General features: G+C 32.4%; 2 protein-coding genes across 2 annotated transcripts in view; one reads left to right on the forward strand and one right to left on the reverse strand.

Moving 5' to 3' along the window:
• The window catches only part of LOC107464522 (uncharacterized), a 67,645-nt gene that overhangs the window by 13,776 nt on the left and 31,206 nt on the right, over nucleotides 1-22,663 (forward strand). The window lies entirely within an intron of this gene.
• Nucleotides 8,565-12,653, reverse strand: LOC107464449 (disease resistance protein RPV1). Its single transcript, XM_016083365.3, has 3 exons — nucleotides 11,659-12,653; nucleotides 10,394-11,485; nucleotides 8,565-9,015 (listed from the first exon to the last, which is right to left on the reverse strand). Exons 1-3 carry the CDS (start codon nucleotides 12,480-12,482, stop codon nucleotides 9,000-9,002), a joined length of 1,932 nt encoding a protein of 643 aa, XP_015938851.1. The 5' UTR covers nucleotides 12,483-12,653; the 3' UTR covers nucleotides 8,565-8,999.

Here is a 22,663-nt window from a genome sequence, read left to right on the forward strand (position 1 = left end):
TATATTAATTGTTATACATATTAACAGTGATAAATTTTTTTTATTTAATGTTAAAATAATATATATTAATATAAAAAAATTAATAGTAAATATAAAAATAATTGTTAACAAAAATTTTAGTAAAATCACAATTTAATAATTAAAAAATTATTGAAAAATAGGTATCTTAGAAAAAAATAATTTAATTATTAATTTTTTTGAAAATATTTCGTTAAAAATACAATTTAATTAATAAAAGAATAATTTATTAAAGGATATTTTGGTAAGCAAAATTTAATGATAAAAAATAAAATTTTTGTTAATGGATATTTTTTCAAAAAATAATTTATTTTTTTTTCATAAAAAATGGATAAAGTTAACATTATTAACACAAAAAATTTAAAATAGATTAAAGAGGAGGTTTTTTAAAAGTTAGAAGGGAAGAAAATGTACATTTATAAAATAGAGAAGAGGAGAGTGATATTTTAGCATCTCGCCGGAAAGAGGAGTGGCATTTTCTCAATAAATTATTATTGTTAAAGTAAATTAATCTAATATAATTAATATTTATGATGTTGATATCTATTCATTCTGTTTTGACACGAAAATTGTCTACCAAAGTAGAGGCAATGCTAACACGCGTCACTTTTGCATTAGTGCCACGCTTCTTCAGCACACGAAGAAAATTTTTTTCTTTCAACACGGTAGCATTACCCTTCTATTCATTGGATTAGAACCAAATCTGTTATCTGTCATAACGAAATAACGAATGCGACAGAGACACCAGAAACGTTTAAGAATAATTGATTGCGTGTCATCGTTTGCGTCTAACTTTTTTTTTATATATGACAAAGATAATAATTTATTGAATAATTGAGAGATAAATGAGTACATTTTCAATTATTTTAATCGTTTAATATGGACATCACACAGAAAAAGAAAAAATCCAAAGAAAAAGCTCTTCATGTTGTGATATATGAATATGGATTTCCATTAATGATTTGGGCGACTTAACTTCTCAACAGGGAGAAGGTTCAAGTTTTTAAAATGGATTAAATTAATAAAGTTTGAGAATGAAACTTTAGTACGTGCATAAATATTGAAGAGGTTTTGGATAATACATGCACAACAAAAATACTCTTTTCTTTTTTTATATATATATGTACACTATAAAATAATATAAATATATATAAAAAATATTTTTATTATATTGAAATAATAATATTAATAGATATTAATAGTAGAATTTTTTATTTATATTTTTTTATATTTATTTTCTCTTTCTTACTATTTATTTTATAACATGTTATCATTACAAGATTCTGATAAAAATTTAAAAAGACTCAGAGAATAAATTTTTATTATGTTAAAGTTCTTTCATCTTAAATTTAATACTCTTAATATATTTGAAAACAACTAGTTATCATGGATATTAGATGCCGAAATTTATCTTGATTCAATGGATTTTGAAAATAGCATTAAGACTAAAAATAAAGCATTTGAGAAGGATAAAGCCAACATAATTTTAAATCAATAAATAAATAAAACTCAACAATGTTCCAAATTACTTTACGAATGAAATTATGTGGGAAAAAGATAACTGATAATGACATGTTAGAGAAAATTTTTTCGATCTTCCATGCCTTGAATGTGCTCTTGCAGCAGCAGTATCGAGAAAAAGAATTTAAAAAATATTTTGAGCTAATTTCTTACTTTCTTGTTGCTGAACATAACAATGAATTGCTTTAAGAAATCATGAAGCGTGCCCAGCTAGCGCCACCCCATTTTGCTGAAGCAAATGTGGCAAATTATATTATAACCACATAAAAGGTAAATGACAAGGTTTTGGTAAGAAGAAAAAATTATAGAAAGAAGAAAAATTATGTTCATAAGAAAGGATCTCACCATAAGTGGGATAAAGAAAGAAATAATAGACGAAATAAGTCAACGGAGGATAAATGTTTTCGTTGTGGTGAAAAGGGCCATCGGCCATATACCTGTTGTGCTCCAAGATATATAGTTGATCTTTACTAAGCATCCTTGAAAAATAATGACAAAAGAAAGGAGACAAAATTTGTTTCAAACGATGTTGCTAAAAATTATATCACTCATTTAATTTTGAAGTATCTGATTTCTTTGAGAATCTTAAAGAAAATATTGGTCATTTGATCAATGATAGAAAAGTTTTATATTTGGGTTCGCTAAATACTTATGTAAATAAATAATTATGCATTTGAATTTTAAGTATGATGTATATAAATAATGTTTCATAAAATATTAATATTTATATTTAAGAAATTTAAAATTACTAAATGTGTCAAGTTCTAAAAAAAAATAATAATTATAATAATAGTAAAACTTTTAGTATATGATATTATCCTTTTGTACAATGCTACTTAAACAAACAGTTCTATTCAAGAATATAATTTGACTGTGCATGCACTTGTACTTATTATCTTATTATTATTATTTGCCTTTGAAAAAAATAACAAGGACATATAACGAAGATATTTGCCTTGTGGATAGTTAAAGTTCGTATATCATTCTTAAAAGTAATATATATTTTACTCATCTTATACCAAAAGAAGAATGTGTTAATACTATTATTATCTCAGACAATGTGATAGAAGGCTCCGAAAGAGCTATAATTATGTTTTTCGGAGGAACAAAATTCATAATAAATAATGTACTATTGTCTACTAAGTCCTTAAAGAACTTGTTGAGTAGTTTTAAAGATATTCGCCGAAATGGATATCATATTAAAACAATGAATGAGGAAAATCATGAGTTCTTATATATCAAAAATTATGATTCAAACAACAAGGTTATATTAAAAAAGTTATCCTCACTTTCTTCTGGATTATACTATACCAAAATCAGTGCAATTGAATCACATGCTATTGTAAACCAGAAGTTTACTAGCCCAAATGAATTCATAATTTGGCATGATCAATTGGGACATCCTGGAACAATCATAATGCAAAAAATTATTGAAAATTCCCATAGACATTCACTAAAGAATCAGAGAATTCTTCAATCTAGTAAATTCTGTTGTATTACATATTCTCAGGAAAAGTTAATTGTAAGGCCATCACTAGTAAAGATTGGATTTGAGTCTCCTTAATTCTTAGAAATGATTCAAGGCGATATAGGTGGACCAATTCATCCACCATGTTGATCTTTTAGATATTTTATGGTCCTAATAGACGCATTTTTTATATGGTCACATGTGTGCTTATTCTCTTCTCGTAATCTGGCGTTTGCGAGATTACTTGCTCAAATTATTCTATTAAAAGCACAATTTTCAGAAAATCCAATCAAAACAATTCACCTTGATAATACTGGTGAATTCACCTCCCAAACTTTCGATGCTTATTGTATGGCCAATGGTATAAATGTTGAACATCTAGTAGCTCATGTTCATACACAAAATAAACTAGCAGAGTCACTGGTTAAATGACTCCAGTTGATTGCTAGATCTTTACTTATGAGAACAAATCTCCCAACCTCGGCTTGGGGCATGCTATTTACATGGCGCAGCATTTATTCGCTTAAGGCCAACAAATTTTCACCAATTCTCTCTTTTGTAGTTAGCTTTTGGCCAACAGCCAAATATTTTTCATTTGAGAATATTCAGGTGTGCAATATATGTTCCAATTGTCCCGCCTTATCGCACCAAAATAGGACCACAAAGAAAATTGGGGATATATATTGGATATAATTCTCTTTCTATCATGAGGTATCTTGAGATAAAAATTCAAGATATATTTAATGTCCGATTTGCAGATTGTCATTTTAATGAATCGAAATTTCTAACATTAGGGAGAAAGAATAAGTTTCTTGAAAAAGAACTTAATTGGAATGCGTCATCCTTGACGCATTTAGATCCTCGATCAGGGGAATGTGAACTAGAAATTCAAAAAATCATATATTTGCAAAGAATAATAAATGAATTGCCTAATGCATTTTTTGATACAAAAAGGATAACTGAATCCTATAAACCAGCTAAAAAAGCTCCAATTTGAATTGATATTCCAATTGGACAAATGGTCACTGAAACAAATTCACGTCAGACGCATGGTTGACCTGTTGATTCTAAAGATAAAAATCCTCAAAAAAGAAAAGAGGTAAATACTATTCTTGTCGAAAAAGATAAAGACACGGAAAGGACACCAGTAAGTGTCCAAAATTCTGATATAGTTTTGACGCCAGAAGACATTTAAGTACCTGAAAATTGTGAAAATAATGAGATCTCAATAAATTATGTCTTTACATGAAGAAAACGAAACCGAAATAAAATGATTGTCAATGAGATATTTGCATATAATGTGGCATTACATATCATGCATAAAAGTAAGGATCTTGAGTCAAGAATAGTCGAAGAATGTCGACAAAGGAATGATTGGCTAAAATGGGAAGAAGCTATGAAGGCTGAATTTGACTCACTTGCAAAACGAAAAGTCTTTGGACCTATAGCCCATACACCAGAAGATGTAAAACCTATTGGATACAGATGAGTATTTGTGAAAAAACGAAATGCGAAAAACAAAATTGTACGCTACAAAGCTTGACTTGTACACAAAGGTTACAATTAACTGTTTTTCAAAATGGATAGAAGTACAACCACTAGCTAAGCTCAGAGCTGAAAAAATTATATCATTCCTTTGGAAAAATATCATCTGTCGCTTTGATTTACCTAAAGCTATCATAACTGACAATGGTCGGTAGTTTATCGACCAAAATCTTCAAACATTCTTACAAGGTTTTCAAATCAAGCATCATTTTTCTTCAGAAGAGTACCCACAAACAAATGGATTGGCAGAAGCTGCTAACAAAGTCATCCTTCAGGCTTTAAAGAAAAAATTCAGAGACGCTAAAGGACAATGGGTGAAACTCATCCCAGAAATTCTTTGGAGTTACAATACTAAAATTCAAACTACAACACACAAAATATCTTTTCGACTTGTCTATGGCTCAGATACAATGATACCAATAGAGATCGCTCAGAACTCAAGACGATCCGAGAACACTACCCCATCCGAGAATGAAGTCACCAGAAGATTCGAGTTAGACACAATTGACGAAAAAAGAGAGAAAGCAGCAATCAAACAACGTGCCATGCAATCAATCATCCAAAGGAAATATAACAAGAAAGTTCAATTCCGAGCATTCAACGATGGAGACCTTGTTCTCAGACGAACAGTGGACGCTAGAAAACCACCAACACATGGCAAGCTCGCTGCAATATGGGAGGGACCTTATTGAGTCATACAAGTCCTCGGTAAAGAAGCATATAAGCTACAAACACTTCAAGGAAACAATGCACCTGGTACTTGGAACATATCTTCACTCAAACATTATTTTATTTAGGCACGATATAGACAAAGAGAGATACTCTTTTTTCCACTGTTGTAAAAATCGGACCGGACCGGCCAGTTCAACCAAAAAATCGGTGAACCGGAGCCTATACCAATCCGGTCCGATATTTAAACCGTCTAAAAAAGAGAACCGATACGAATCGGTCAGACCTGCCATAAACCGTTGAAAACCGATCCGATTGAAAATACAAATTTGTTCAAAATGTAAGAAGGAAGGTTCGAACCCCTAACCTCAGATAACTAAAACACTCTCACAGCCACTGGGCTATTACGTTTCTTATGCATTTATACGCAAATTATAATATATATAAATATCTTTTATCAAATAATTTACTTTTATTTAATTTATTTTAATTTTAGTTATAAATTCGATCTTTTTAATTATATTTTTATTTAACAAAAATTATAAACTCACTTATTCTTTCTTTTCATAATTATATAATATATATTAATATTATTTTTTTAATAAATACTTGTAGTATATAATAGTATAATAGATATAAATTAATTAATAAATTATTAAAATTTAAAAATAATAGTTATTTTAATACAAAAACAAAATAAAAATATTTATGATAGAATAAAAATAACAAAACACTTATTATTCCTGTTCCATATTATTTAAAAATAGTTTAATATTCTTAAAATGTTAGTGAAATTATGTATTTTAAATTTTTAGTTATTTTTTATTTATATAGGATCGGGTTAAACGGTTCAACCAGTGACTCACCAGTTGAATCAATAACCCAGTGACCCAATAACCTAACTGATTCGATCACCAATTCGGTTCTGACAATTATGCTTTTTTTTACTCTCAAACTTTTTCCCACATTGAATTTTTCTTGAAAAGGTTTTAACGAGGTCTCCTACACTATATCTACCATGTATATTTCATTCAAATTTAAATATGACTTACAATATGTCATTATATGACCATCTATCATCAAAGCCAAACAAATCAAATAAAATTCCTTATGCGAATAATATAAATCAAATACGCATAAACAAAGCCTGAGTTTGGCAAAACAAACTAATGTCCAACCAACAATAGCAAACAATCCAAATACCAAATACGATTATACAGCGTAAGCAAAACAACTCAAAAGACTCAAAGACGAGTACTACTCTTCTTCACCACCGCCTACGCTTTCCTCTTGGTTATCAACTAACACATCATCATCTACTAACTCACCATTTGCTACAATTTTGATAACGTCAAATTTCGAAACATCAATATCAGGAGCAATCACTCCTATCTGAGCCATAGCACGGTCAAAGCCCCGTGTGAAGGCACTTAATACCTCTTTCGCAATTCTAGCCTTCAACTTATCACCTTCAACAACAGTTGCCTCTAGCTCAGCCCTAACCTTTTTATCCTCCTCTTCTACTTTTCTCAACCCCTTCTTCAGGCTTTTCACTTCGGCTTTTAACTTGCTCACTAGTTTACCTTTTTGTTTAAGCTGATTCTTTCAATCTCTTTATGACAGCAACATTGTCACCCTCCAGAATAGCATCTAACTCTTATGTTCGTCCTATTGACATCAATCGACCAACTATCACCAAGATATCACAAATAACAAGTTATTATAACAATTTGATACTACTACTACTATAGTTTATAATAGAAAGACCCTTACTTGCAAGAAGCGAGCCACACCAATCTTCCCCGCCTCATGAACAACCTTTACATCAGCATCAGTCTGAGCAAACTCATCAGCAATAGCCATAAAGGGGTAACCCTTTGTCAAGAGTGAATTCATTGGCCTATCCCGATACCCATGAAGACCTTGCTGACTTTCATAGGCGGCATTAATCTCCTCGGCCGTGAACACCCCACCACTTTCCTTAGGGTTCGTCCTCTATTTTCTCTTAAACCTCACTGCCTGGTGGGCAGCGGATTGAGCACCATCTGCTTCACTATCTTTGATCACATTAGTAGAAGAATCCTCTTTTTCATTCTTCTTGACTTTATTCACAAAAGCTTTCAAATTCGTTAGGGTGGGAGCTTTATCTCTTCCAACAACAAACCAAACACATCAATTCAACCTCTCACCAAAACACTCAGCAGCTACAACATAAAACACACATATACAAATTACCTAAATACTCCTCAATCGCCTCCCTATTACCTTCAAGATCCAACAAATTAGGAATAGATAACAACTCTGATGACGACATCACCGAAATAAAAAAATCCAACACATAATCCTCACTCTTTACTCTATTCTCACAATCCAAAATCTGCTTCAGTTCCGACAAAATCTCACTCTTTAATCTATATCTTGCACCTCACATGGCATGTTAACGACCACATCACCTTCTTGATGGCCGTGTAGAGTGGGAGTAGATCCTCTCCAATGATAAAAAAAAAATTGAATGATGTCAAGTGTTTAATCTCACTCTTCCTCTCTCTCTCCTATTTATTTTTAGACCTACTTATAGAATTAAAGGTAAAAAATCACACTTTATTCTTTTAAGTGTTATAAAAAATGAAGAGGATCCATTTCCGTATAGAATCCTCCATTAATAGTCAAAGTCTCAAAGATGCTGACTAAAGAGACCTATTTGCCTTATAGAAGTAAAGTTTAGAGAACTAAAACATAAAATAAGGCTAAAAGACCCAAAAAATGTCTAAAAAATCTTTCTTTTCTATGGCAGTCGAGACAACAGTGTCTACAATACCTATTAGCGGCAAGGGCCTCAGGCCTCAAATAACAATGATACAGAATATGAAAGGAAAATATCAATTTCTCTAAAATTTTATAACCAATATATTTCAATAAAATACTTTTAAGAAATCGTTCTTCTACAAATATTATCATGATATAATGATAAAAATCATAATCTAATACTAAAGAAAATCTAATTTGCCTTATCGATGTGCTCCAAGAGAACCTGATCTTGCTCTATGGTTGTAGAACTTCAACCAGTGCAATAGAGTCAAGCACAGAGGATTATCATTCTCTAAACTGGAGCATCAATGCATCATCTAAAGAAGAATTTGAACAAACGGTTCATAGGTTTGTGAAACCCAATATTAGCAAGAATACCAATCAGATTATCAGTATGCATCAATACTGAAAATTAAAACGACAGCAGTAATACTGTAATAGATGGGTGATACTATAAAAACAAGCAAAGATAGAAAACTAATTGATGGAGAGCAGCAATGGAAGAGATAAATTTGATATTAACAGAAGTACAATATAATGAAATATAGTAATAATTATCCCAGAAAATAAGAAAAATATTCACAATACAAAATTAATAACAGACCACTTAAAAAAAACCACATCCGCTTTTCAACCAGAAACTAAAGCATAGATTATATACATCTGAATATATATACAAACTTGCACCCATCCCATAGTCGTTTTTTTAACTTTTAAGTTGACCTTTTGACATGCAAAGTAACAGGCTTCTGAGAGCAATAGTTTTTTTCTTTTCTCTCTTATTTATTAAATTTTATTTTCCTTCTTTTATCAGGAATCGACTCCAAACCACATAGGAAGCTGCAGATCACCGGCATCAGTGTTTATTTTGGGGAGATAACAACCTTGAGATATCTTAAATATCTTTTTGAAAGTTCCAGCACTCGAGCATAGATTTTATCTACTTTGGGACATATGTAACTTTATGGCTTCAATTGAACACTCTCCTTGATGAACATAAGAAACAGAACAAATAAACAAAATCACTAAATCAGAATAGTGCCTAGGAATTCAACTAAATTAAAAATGTATTCTACTAAATTTTATTCCTGAAAACATGGCAAGCTACACTAACTTCCCTGAGATAAGGCAAACATAAATCTCCAATTTATAAAAGAGAAAGTATAGATCCAAGTGATACTAAACTCACTACCTTTATGTTTTGCAAAAAACGTGACACTTATCTGCCTTGTATTTTGTGATATATGATACCAACATCTATAATGTATAAACATAAATAATATAGAATTGAATTGAATTCCAGCGTTTGAAATGTTTATCAAATGAATTGAAATTTTATAATGGAGATCTTTATCCTTTATTAATATGACATCATATTTAAATAATAAATATATTTATTTATTAAATTATATAAAATAATTAAAAAATTATTTGTCAATTAAATTTTCCTTCAATTAAAATTTGTTTACCTCTTTTAAAAAATAAAAAAAAATATTATTTTTCATCCTTATAAGATAGAAGACCGAAATCAGAACCTACAATTAATAAAGTCATTGACACAAAAATAAACTAAGTTAATCTTGTAACAACACACAAATATTTTTATTTCGTCAAACTCATTCATATTACCTACAAGTATATATATATGAACATAAGCAACATGTTCAAACACAAACAAAATATATATAATTGATTAAATATATACATATAAATTCACATAAATTATATTATATATATACATAAATTGGGAGTTCAGGACAAAATTTGGGCAAAAAGTTCGATGCAATGATTGCATATATAAATTATATATAACAATTGAAACAAAGCAATACACATATATTAAACTGAAAGTGTACGTACTTTATGCTAGTCGGTGAAGCATATATATAAATTATATATATAAATTGAAACAAAGCAATACACATATATTAAACTGAAACTGTGCGTTGTTGTTGAGAAGGAGGAGAAGAGTGGAGGTGTCGAGGAAGACGTATATGTTGAAAGGTGGGAAACTTTGAAAATGAATGGGTAAAAAGAAAAGTAATTAGGTCATATGGATATTTTAGACATTTTATATTTTAACTGAAATTCTAATAGAATGGAATTCTAAATCCGACCCAATTGGGTAGGAATTGATTTTAGAAGAACAAAGTGGAATTGAATTGAATTCTATTTAAACTAATTTAATTTTTTTTGGTTTCAAACGTTGTAAATTCTTGTGGGAATTGAATTCCAAGGGGTTTCCAAACACCCCTTATGGGATGTTTATATAAATATGACAAATCAGAAGTACCAAGTCTAATATCACATAATCTCCTAGGAAGTCAGTGTAATTTACCTTTAAAAAACAATTGTGTTCCTTACCTTATTATTTTCCAAAACATCACAAGCATCACCAACATCCCACAAATGGCTATGACTTTGACAATTCTTGATAGTTCTCTGACAAAGGATTCTCTACCCCATTTCTTGTACAAGACATGAGATAACCCAAAATGATCGAACATAGCTATTAGAGCCTCATCAAGAAGGGAACTCATGCCTCTAGCTGTATAGAAACTGCAACTATCAAATACATTAACTAGTTGTTCCTTTTGCTCCCCCTTAAAAACTGATGCAATGTCTAGAACAATATGATTCCCCTGATAATCTGATCCATTACAACTCAATCTTAACACATTTTGAATTGCTGCATTAGGATTCTTCTCGAGTTTTTGCAGAACATTATCCCATTCAGTTTCACTCTTGGAACAAAGAAAAGAACCCAATACTTTTAAAGCTAATGGGACACCTTTGCAGTAGGTAACTGCTTTCCATGATAGCTCTTGGTATCCCCTTTTTGGATAGTCTTGATTGAACGCATTCAAGCTAAACAATATAAGGGAATCTTGAAAATCTAACACCTCCATCTGATGAAATTTTTCAACTCCTTTTTTCAGCACACTCTTGTCCCTTGTTATCACAATGATTCTACTTCCTGCACCATAGCACTGAAGGTCCCCAGCTAGGTATTCTAATTGTTTTGAGCTACTCACATCATCAAGAACTATGAAATTTCTTTGTCTGCTGAGCCTGCACTTTGAAGTTGTATTTGCCATGGTATTTTCGCAATCTTTTCCTTGTAACAACTCCAAGTAAAGTTGATTTCGCAACTCATCTAGTCCCCGCCCATACTTTTCTGATCTTTCCCGAACATTTCCTAGGAAGCAGGAACCTTCATACTGATGAGAAAGTTCCTGATATAAAAGTCTTGCTAAAGTTGTTTTGCCCAATCCTCCCATCCCACAAATCCCAATTATTCCCGTTTGTTCATCAGGAACTGAACTTAATAACATTTCTAACTTTTCATGATTTTTATCAACACCAACTAAACTCTTGACATCCTTATGCAGGCAATGATTATTCAGCTCTCGCAAAATATCTTTGACAATCTTTTCAACAAGTTCAAAGTCGTCCCTACAGTATGAATAAATAATTAAAAAAAAAAAAAGAAACATAGCCAGGAGCAGATAAGATTTACTGCATTATATAACCAGAAATTAAATTGAATTAAAAAGTCAAACAATTATTTCGTATTACAATCGATCATCTAAACAGCTATTTCTCAATTAAAAATAATTCATCCTTACCTACAAGAGCCGGAGTCCCAGCCATCTAAATCCGCTATTTTGGCGAGAGCTTCCATCCATTTCAGAAGATTGTTAATGTCACTCTGCAAGTGAGACTTGAATTTTTCATTGAAACTTACTAGCTGCTTTCGCACATCTGATGGATCCACACCATAAAACACAGGTATAACTTTCCTTCCGCACTCCATTATTTTCAATAACTCGTGAAGGCACCAACTTGAGGTAACAAAATTCTCTGACAAGATGATAACAGATATAGACGAATTTTCAATAGCTCTTGTAAGAGAATCCAAGATGCAATCCCCTTTGTGAAGCTCATCATCAATGAAGGTTTTTATTTGGTTTTGATTCAGAGCTTCGACAAGATGGGAACTGAATCCCGTACGAATGTCCTTCCCTCTAAAGCTGATAAACACATCATACTTCCAAAGATTCGAAGATAGCCTATTAGAGTTTGGCTTAACCGAATCGAGAGGTTTGTTAGGGTTTGGGAAGAGGAAGAGTCTCATGCGGGCGAATCTAGGGGAATCGCGGTAGAGTTGATCGAACTCGAGCATCATGTTATGAAGGTCTCTGTCGTTGGTGACGGAGACGAGAGCATTGAGGTCATCGCTGCCGGGGACTTGGTATTTGAAGAAGTTGTCGCGGTTGGAGGCGCCGTCAAAAAGGCTGGAGATTTTGGAAACCATGGCTGTGAAGTCAATTCTACGGTCAACATAAAGAAGCTTATTGGTTCCATCGATGTAGGCGAGCTTGTTGTTGCGGCCGCGGGGCTTGATCTCGCCGCCGTAGCTGCAGAGAAACTTTGCTTCGCGGATCTCCATGTATCTGAACTTAGTAGTTTGTATTCTGTGGTTTTGAGTTTGAAATTCGCATAGGCAACAGCAACTTCAGTCGTTGAAATACTCCTTCTCTGACTGCGTGACCGGAAATTGCAAGATGACTTCCACGAAACCTCCAGGAGCGTTCGGCAACATCGGGTTTTGGGGTTTTTAAGTGAATGAAATTGTTGAGTTGCTTTCGCCGAAGATGCGGAGTAAATGTATTGAAAATTGACCTGCAACGTGTGGGACCCTCTGAATTGCCTTACAAATTTACCCTTACATTATGTTTGATTGAAGAGAAAATAAAAGAAAAGAAAAAAGAGGAAAAAAAAGAAGAAGGAAAATAATCATTTTCTATTGTTTGGTTATAAAGAGAAATTAGAGAAGAAAGAAAAGGGATAGAAAAAAATTGTGGGATCCACTAATTTTTTTTCTTCAATGTTGAAAAGAAAAAGAAAGAAAAACTTATTTTTTTCTCGCAACTTCTAATATTATTCCATCACTTTTTTCAATGTATTTTATAATACAAGGATAAAGTTATCTTTCTATAATATTTCTTTTCTTCTTATTTTCCTTTTATCCAAACACATCTAAAGAAAATAAAAATCCATTCAATTTCTTTCTTTTCTTTTCTTTTCTTCCTATTTTTTTTCTTTCTATTTCTTTCTTTCCAACCAAACATAGCCTTAGGACGTCAACGTATTCATTCGGATTCAATTTGGTAGGAAATATTAAGATAAGAAAAGAAAATAATTTTTTATTTTTAATATTGGATTAATAATGATATTTTTTTAATATTTTTTTAATTTTGATATTAAGAAAAGTATGGAGTATAACCAGGTTATGGGAGTGTAGAGGACTTCACGAAGATGTGACGACTATGATAAAACAATCAGACGGTCCGATTTGAGCACAGTAATCGGACAGTCCGATTAAAAGCATGACAGGTGCACAAATCAGACTGTTCAATTTGTACACCCCACGCAGCAAACATGCATGCACTCCAGTTCCTCCTGCTTGTATATTTTCATCTGAATAACCCATCCATTTCTTTCACTTTCGTTTCAATCTCCTTCATTCTCCAACCTCACCTTCACTGATTTCACTCTCCATTGATGAAATCGAACTTTGAGAAAAAAAAATTTGACCACCAGCCTTCAACAATGTCAAGAAAAAGAAAAATAAAAAATGCCAGTCGTTCAGAGCTTCATATTACTAATTATCTTGATTATCCTAATTATGTAAGTTTTTATTTTTAAATATTTTGATTTAATTAAAATAATAGTGATAATGTTAGAGATTAGTAGTAATAAGTTGGATTTGGATTTTCTAAATTTTAATTTAGAGGGCCAAGTGTGATGTTTCACCATTTATTTCATAGATGGGAATGAGAGAAAATATGAGAGAAAAACTATTTAAGAGTGAGAGATTATACTTTATCCTCTAAAGTGAAAATTTAAAATTTAGAAGATCCAAATCCTAATAAATTATAATAATAATGTTAGAGATTAGTATAGTAATAAATTATAGTGATAATGTTAGAGATTAGTGTAGTAACAATTTTTATTAAGATTATGGTTGTATGATAATAAATTAATTATTATTAATTGTTATTAATAGATTGTAGTAATAATTTTTATTAAAATGTGTAGGTATGAATGATAATTAAATACTTAATATTAATTGTTATTAATAAATTTATTGTAGTATAATCTTAAAGATTATACGTGTGATAATAAATTAACTATTATAAGTTCTTATTAATATAGTAATAATTTTTATTAAGATTATAGGTATGATAACAAATAAATTAATTAGTATTAATTGTTAGTAATAAATTTATTGTAGTAGCAATTTTTATTAAAATTTAGGTATGACAATAAAATAATTATTATGAGTATAATATAAAAGATATATAAAAATTATTGAACTAATTATTTTTTTAATTGATGTATTATTATTATTAGTGCTATATAAATATAAAATAAGAAATAAGAGTTGTTATGAAAATAGAAAATAAAAAATAAGAGTTATTATTATAAAATAATTTGGTTTTAGACATTAGAATATGTGATTTTAATGTATCTAAAAATAATTATATTTATATTTAAGATTCGTTTAAGACTTATTGATAACTATTAGAATGTAAAAAATATAGATGTTAATTTTTTGTAAAATAGAGTTAGTATATTTTGAGCAGTTAATAATATAGTTGTTAACTTGATTATGTTTACTGATTATGTGATTAATGAAAATTTGATTTCATTAAATTTAATTTGTTAATTAAATAAGGTTATATTTGTTTAATGTGGTTTATGGCTACGTTTTGTAGGGTTTACAGATGTTACAATGTGACCACTACATGCCGCTGGATCCGTACAATCAAATAGTGGAGGGGCATTTACGGGAGACCAGCTTTTATCACGTTTCTCAGATTGGAGTTGTCCAATGTCAGTCGGCATTGGTTAATGCTTTGATCGAGAGATGGCGCCCTGAGACTCAGACATTCCATTTTTCAGTTAGTGAGTGTGCTGTGACGTTAGAGGACGTGGCGATAATTCTTGGTCTTCCGACAAATGGTCTGCCAGTTAGAGGACTGATACTCAGTAGTTATGAGGCGTTAGAGACTGAATGCTTAGATCAGTTCGGTGTTGCACCTAGGAAGACAGACTGTAAAGGAAACTTCATCAAGTTGACATGATTTCGAGGATTGAAAGATCGTTTAGTATTGGATGATGATATTCACATTCAGAAGTACGTGAAGTGCCACATAATGTTATTATTTGGGACAGTTATGTTTGGAGATAATTCTGGGATAGCAATGCCTGAAAATTTCTGCCGTTACTCCGTAACTTTACTGGGATCATACAATTTAGTTGGGAATCGACATACTTGGCACACCTGTATAGAGCGTTGTGTAGGGCAATTCGTGTCGACTGCAAGGAGATTGATGGTCCACTAACACTTTTGCTTACATGGGCTTGGATCCGTCTACCATTTCTTGTACCGATTCCTTGCAATTCTCGACTCTTTCCAATTGCAAACAGGTAAATTTAATTACTATCTACTTTGAAAAAGTGTAGCACGTTGTATTTTAAATTTGATTGATAAAAGTTAATTAACAATTTATCTGATGTCAGGTGACATAACTGGGAGTGTACTGATCGGCCTTACAGATTTTGTAGTCTTGCTCACTTGAGGAGAGCATTGGATGATCTGCAAGAAGGACAGGTGTATTGTAATAAATAAGTATCTGTTTTTATTTAGCCGTATTATTATTTAGTGTGTAATCCTTCTTTACTTGCATAATGTGTACAGTTTGTTTGGGAGGCTTATGCAATTGGTCGCATCGATCCAGACGTGATTCCTCTTGACATCAGTCAGCATTCGGTTATATGGAGTGCCACAGTTTTGCTTATATCTTTTGAATGCGTTGAGTGGCATTCATCTGATAGAATCAGGAGACAGTTTGCTTTGACTCAGGGCATTCCTCATCAAAAGTGGGATCTAGGTGAAGCACACGGCGAAGTTCTGACAGGACCCAAGAATCAAGATTGGTCTGGCACCCACTCATTTTGGGTTATGCATTGGACAAATTGGTATAGTCATGTTCTTGTCGAGTACATGGTGCCTTCATAGCATCATCTAGATATTTACATGCACTGGTACCGAGGTACATATAGTGTCCACTTACATCTGTCAGATCTCATATTGTAAGAGAATCAGAAGGGTAATCCTGTTCATAATCAAGATAAAAACAAGATCAACCATCGCCATCGCAACCGCCACCGCCACAGACACAAGCACAGCAAGAGCCTTAGCAATTCACACCATATATTCCTGACACGTATTCTGCGAATTATTTTACACCGTCAGTCCCATTACATCAACAGTATTAGAGTGTCCCGCAGCAAGAATAAGGGGAACAGGGTTCATTTAGCCAACTGCTTGGATTCATGGCTCCTGTGCTAGGTTACTCACATCCAGGTAATTACAGAGACATTCCTATCGACCAGAGGGCCCATCCGAGTGGTATTGCTCCAGGTAGATTGTCATTGGATACGAGACCTCGACCTCGCACTTTCTCTGGCAATTCCAGAAGTAGAATTTCTGTTGACTCGAGTATGAGTGATGATGCCACGAGGGGATCATACAGTGGGAAACTCACGTCGTATTTCGATGGGTCTAATTCAGGAGAGCAACCAGGCAGTTGAGGATGAGGCTGATGACTATCTGGTTGACCATCCGGACGAGGATACGGATGAGGATGAGGATGAGAATGAGGATGCAGATGATGCTGATAATGACGACTGTGATGGTCCAGATGATGGTTTAGTGCCTAGTGAAGGTAAAGTAATTTATTAGTTAGACTGGTAAAATAATTTCCTTAGTTGGTAAAGTAGTTTATTGGTTAGTTGGTGAATTAATTTCCTGGTTAGTTGGTAAAGTAATTTATTGGTTAGTTGGTAAAGCAATTTCATTGTTAGTTTGGTTTGATTAGTTGGTTATTGAATGTGTGAATGTTTTCATAGGTACAACCACAAGCGAAAAAGGAAAAGGGTATAACCTTAGAGCTGATCCCCCACGTTGGAGTGCTAATCGATTTACCTCGTCCGCTTTTAACAGGGTTGCAAAAAAATGCAAGAAATTATACAAAGATGTAAAATGGGCGATGAGAAAATGATGTGTGTATTAGACTTCCTTACTTAGAATGTGTTTGTTGTTTATTGTTTTTGGTTTGTTAAACTATGACGATGACTATGTTAATTCCTTTTATGTCATTAACTATGCTAGTGGACTTTATGTCATTAACTATGTTACTTCACTTTACATCAGCATTCACTTTATGTCAATATATAAAAATGCCAAAGTCATACAATAACATCACATACGAAATGCACCAATAATATATAAAAGATTGAAAGTCATACAATAACACGAAATGCAATTTGGATGGAGCTCTATTGGGTGGTCGGACTTGCACTTGCACCGCCACGTCGATGAAATCTCCTACGGCTGTGGCCCTTGGTCCCGCATTGCTTACATCGCCTAGGACCACACAACATCCGAGTGTCCATCTCATTCAAGAAACGGGTCATCCTTGGCTGACCTTTGGATACCCGTCTGAGAAATGGATTACCTACAAATTGAGGTTCATGATAAACAGGCCATGTTGTGGGATTTCTTAGTGGCCTAAACCTAGCTCTGGTCGAACTTGGTCCATTTTGTAAACATCATGAACATACAGTTGCCAATCCAGCCACTGATTTTCACAACAAGCAAACACATATCGGCACGAAAGCCGGTCTACTTAGAATTCATCATAGTCACACCGTTGTCGACGTAGGTCTACTGTATACTCTACACCACTGGGACACTCACGTAATTCGAATACCTCATTCTGTTTGTCAAAGAAACTAACTTGGATGTTACCCGATGTCTGCTGATTCGCATGCAGTTTGGAGGTCACAACCTCAAAGAACACATGTTCTGCATTAATACGAGCCTTAGCCTCAGCTCTTTTTTTGGGTGAACAATTCATTAAGCCTGTAAAATGTTGCCTTAACAAGTGCAGTGGCTGAAAGACTGCGCACTCCTTTCAGTACCGAGTTGATGAATTCCACTAGATTAGTGGTCATATGACCCCATCAGTATTCCCCATCAAATGCCAAAGCATACTGCTCACGTGGAGTCCGATCCAACCAATTGGTATAAGTCTCACCCCGCTCACGTAAATGCTGATAATGCGTCTCATACTCACGAACCGTCCTCGAATATCCTGTCAATAAAAAAGACCAATTATGAACAACATTCATTACAATAACTGGGTTTAAGAATAACTTTAATAGTAACTATGATACCGATGTTGATGATAAGCTTCTGCAGATACAAAGCCTTAAACTTTCTCAAGAAATTGGACTCTGTGTGTCTGATACAAAACATGTGGAATGCTCTAAAAGGAGACCAAGTTCTGTTACTACGAGCAGTAGCTGACCTGATGAAATTGTGCTGATCGGAGATAAGGCCCACACTATTACATGTCACAACATGTTGTCGTAAGTTACTAAAAAAAAGTGCCAAGTCTCAGATGTCTCTCCCTCCACTATCGCAAATGCAATAAGCACGATGTTGTTATTGCCATCCTATAAAACTGCAACCAACAAGCAGCCCTTATATTTTTTATACAAATGAGTTTCATCTACCTATACTATTGGCTTGCAATGTATGAATGCTCTAATACAAGGGTAATAACTCCATAAGACTCGGTGTAGTACACAAATATTAGGAATCAAGTCATCTCCCTGGTACATAGGCATTGTTTCAAAATGAACGACTGTTGATGGCTCCTTATGACACATGGCCTCAAACCATATGGACAAAGCTTCGTACGAAGATTCCCAACCTCCAAAAATTGACTTCACTGCCTTCTGTTTTGCCAACCATGCTTTGCGATAACTTATGGTGCAGTTAAACTTTGACTGTACTTCCGCAATCACTTATTTCACCTTTATAGATGGGTCAACTTCTACCAATGGCTTTATTGCTTCTACAATTGTGTTGGAATCCAGTTTCGAATGATCTTGATGAGAAATGATAGCCCTAGTACAGGTGTGACTACCATTGTACCTTCTTATCTCCCAGCAGTACTTCTTGGACATTTTGCTAACCCTGATAAGCCAATCACAACCTGCGTCGTACTCGGTACATTTAGCATAGAATGTCGTCGGTTCTGACTCATGCACCTGATAATCGACATCTCTATGGATGGTATAATCTTTCATCACCTTAATTACCGCCTCTCTATAACTGAATTCCATTTTCACGGTGAATCACTATCCGTCATAACAGAAAGCTCTGCTGCAATCACACCACAAAATGTATATTTTGATAAATAATTCTTAAATATGTGTCTCATTAATAAAATTTATCTATGATCCGTAAATCAAGAATAAATCGTTTAAAAGATAATAAATTAATCAACTAGGTAATCAAATGATATTTAATAAATTAATAATCACACAAAAATGTGAAATACTAAATTCCTCAACATACATATTTACTTGATAATTAAAAATTAAATAATTATTAATTATATGCTATATTTTACCTATTTACCATTGCCTTAAATATTTGTCTCAAACTCAAAACTTATGTATAAATCATAATTTAAAATTATTACATACCTGCATTTATATATTGAGGAAACTCTGGTGCATGCATGGCCTCCAAATCCAACGACCACATAAAAGTCGGCTCCTCAAACGGATACTGGTTTGCTAGTGCATTTGCCACATCCACAACATCTTCCGCCATAGCATCGTCAGCTTGATCTTCGTCTACACCCGGATCAACGACCTCATAGTTACTTTCAAACTCTTCCTCGTTATAACTGTTGTAATCTTCCAATTCAATATCTCGGTCCGCTGTAGATTGCTCGAACTCAATATACAGTTTGATGAACGATATTCGGGACTAACTTTCAAGATACATTGAAAACATTTCTTGCATGCTCACTTCATCAGTCACGTATTTTGTTTGAACTTGAACGAACCCACCAAATACAGATATAGGATATCTGTACAAAATACACGACACTCTCCTAGATATTTGAGAATTCATCTTCTTACAAATCATGCCTTTTAATTCTTCAAATGACAGTGTGAACGGAATTATAATATCTAATAGATTTTCACACACAAATTTCACTCCTTCAGATGTTTGTAATAAAATTTGGCCATGATAATACACTTGTAACATCACTTTATCATCCATGATAATAGAGAAGAAGAGAAAGAGCATAGACGAGCTTCAGAGATTCGAAGAGTGTGAGAAGAAGAAGATGAAGTGGATGGCTCAGTTTTGGAGTTGGTATATACAAAACTAAAATCAGACCGTTCGACCGCTTTCTTGATGGTTCAAATTTTTTGAACACTTAAATCAGACAATCCGATTAGTGGCACGGCCCGCCAAAAAAATTTGTTTGCGAGAAATAGGTGGGTCCGATTTCATTGTCCAACAAAAATTTTGTCCTGCAGCCTAGAAATCGATGGGTCCAATTTCTTTGGACAAAAGAAATTTCACTCTCCATGCATGAAATCAGTGGGTCCGATTTCTTTGCAAATAAGATATATGCTTAGCACAAATCGGACGGTTCGATTTGTGTCCCCTCTCACCTACAAGAAATCGGAGCGTCCGATTTCTTTCCGTCAGCTAACTGCCGTTACAACAGTGTAAAACTCTCCTAACATCCATAACCCGGCGTTACACCAAACTAGGTGTCATATAAAAAAAAATTAGCCTTTTTTTTTAATTGTGAACTGCTGTGATATTGTTTTAAAAACAAGTGTAATAACCTGTGTCATGCACATGATAAGATTGAAATTATAATTCTAAGTTGTTTTGTTAAAATTAATTTGAATTATAATAATTTGATTAATAAAAAAAATAACATGTTATGCATTGTTTGTTTTTTCTTAATTTAGTGTTAAGTGTATTAACTCCAAAATAGTTATTAGTCGATTTTAGTAATTTACTTTCTTCAATAAATCAGACATATATATTCAATGTGACCATAAATAGCCTACTAATACTTAAACTCACCAACAAATTTTTATATGTTATTTTACTGTCAAGTAAGGACATATTAAAATCAGCTCAAAATGAACAATAAACTATTAGAGAGAATTTTAATGCACAAAGTTCTTCAATAAATAATAAATAATTTAAACCCACTAAAAAATAACTCAACACTCTCTTTTGATGTCTGAAAAACATATACCTAAATAATATTATATCAATGTTAATATACAAAATTATATGATCAACGTAATTTTAAAATAGTTTATCAAGAGAATAAAATGATACAGATTTTTATGATAATTTTAATATTCTCAAGTTATAAATGTAGAATAAGAATGGATTACCCATTAGAACCTAAAATTTGTCAATTTTTTTAATTGATAGTAATAAATTTTAATAAATTTGATTAAGAGAATTAGAATTCCCTTTTCATTATAAGCTCTCAAAAACTTTTTTATATACCACATTTATCGTGCAGTTATCTTCCAAGTGTCTGTGATCTTGCAACATCACTTGCAGACCATCTTTACTTTTTACTCTTGATAACGCAACATACAATTGACCAAGAATGAAAACTGACTTTGGAAGGTATGTTTTAACTTTTAATAGAGTTTGTTCATGAGACTTGTTTATTGTCATTGTAAATGACATAATAATTGAAATTTATCTTCTTTAAAATCTGACCGACAATGTTTCATTATTTGGAATTAGATTCAGTTTTGGGATAAAAACAATACTTCTAATTTGTTACCGGTTAAAATCTTGCATTCTAGCACATGATTTTCTATTCTTCTAACTTGCATTCTCGTTCCATTGCACAAACCATTAGTTTGGTCTATATTTTGCAGCAACATAACAGAAGCGCCAACTTTCATGATCAACTTGTGTGGTGGTAGACCTGTACAATTTATTTCATTTAAAATCTCTGGTGAGAAAGCATCTTTTTCCTCCTCAGCACACATACTCAGAATTTAAGTAAACTCTTTTTTGCCCAGGTAACTTAGGAAGATCCGATTTGTATACCTCTCATAATTTTAAAAAATACCACAAATTACAATATTAAAATATATCACTCATCTCACTTTTATATCTAAATTTTTTAGTAAAAAAATACAAATAGATAATCAAAATTTATTATTTTAATATTTTTATAACAAAATTATTATAATTTCTTTTTTGGTATTTGATAAAGAAAAGAAAACAAAAAAAAAGCAATTTTTTAATTAAAAAATTCAAAATGGTATCAAATAACAAAAAACTCCTTTCTAAAAACTGAACTAAATAAAAAAAGACCAACACAATATTTTATGCACTCGTCAACTGAGTTTATCTTAAATTTATTTACTGATGATAATACCCAATCAATCAATAAAAAAAATGCACCAACTTCTCAAACATGAACTAATTTATTAAAATCTTGACCAGAATTATCGATTATTTGATGTATCAACAATTAGCCAATTAAGTATTACGTATTAACAGTTTAACACTGTCACTGCCAACTGCCAAAGAAATGTTATATTCACATTTAATTATACATTAATTCCGTCCTGCGTATATTAAAAATTAATGATTAACTCGGTCACTTATATAATATAAAA

Source organism: Arachis duranensis, chromosome 9 (assembly GCF_000817695.3).
Source record: "Arachis duranensis cultivar V14167 chromosome 9, aradu.V14167.gnm2.J7QH, whole genome shotgun sequence".
Taxonomy (NCBI): Eukaryota; Viridiplantae; Streptophyta; class Magnoliopsida; order Fabales; family Fabaceae; genus Arachis; species Arachis duranensis.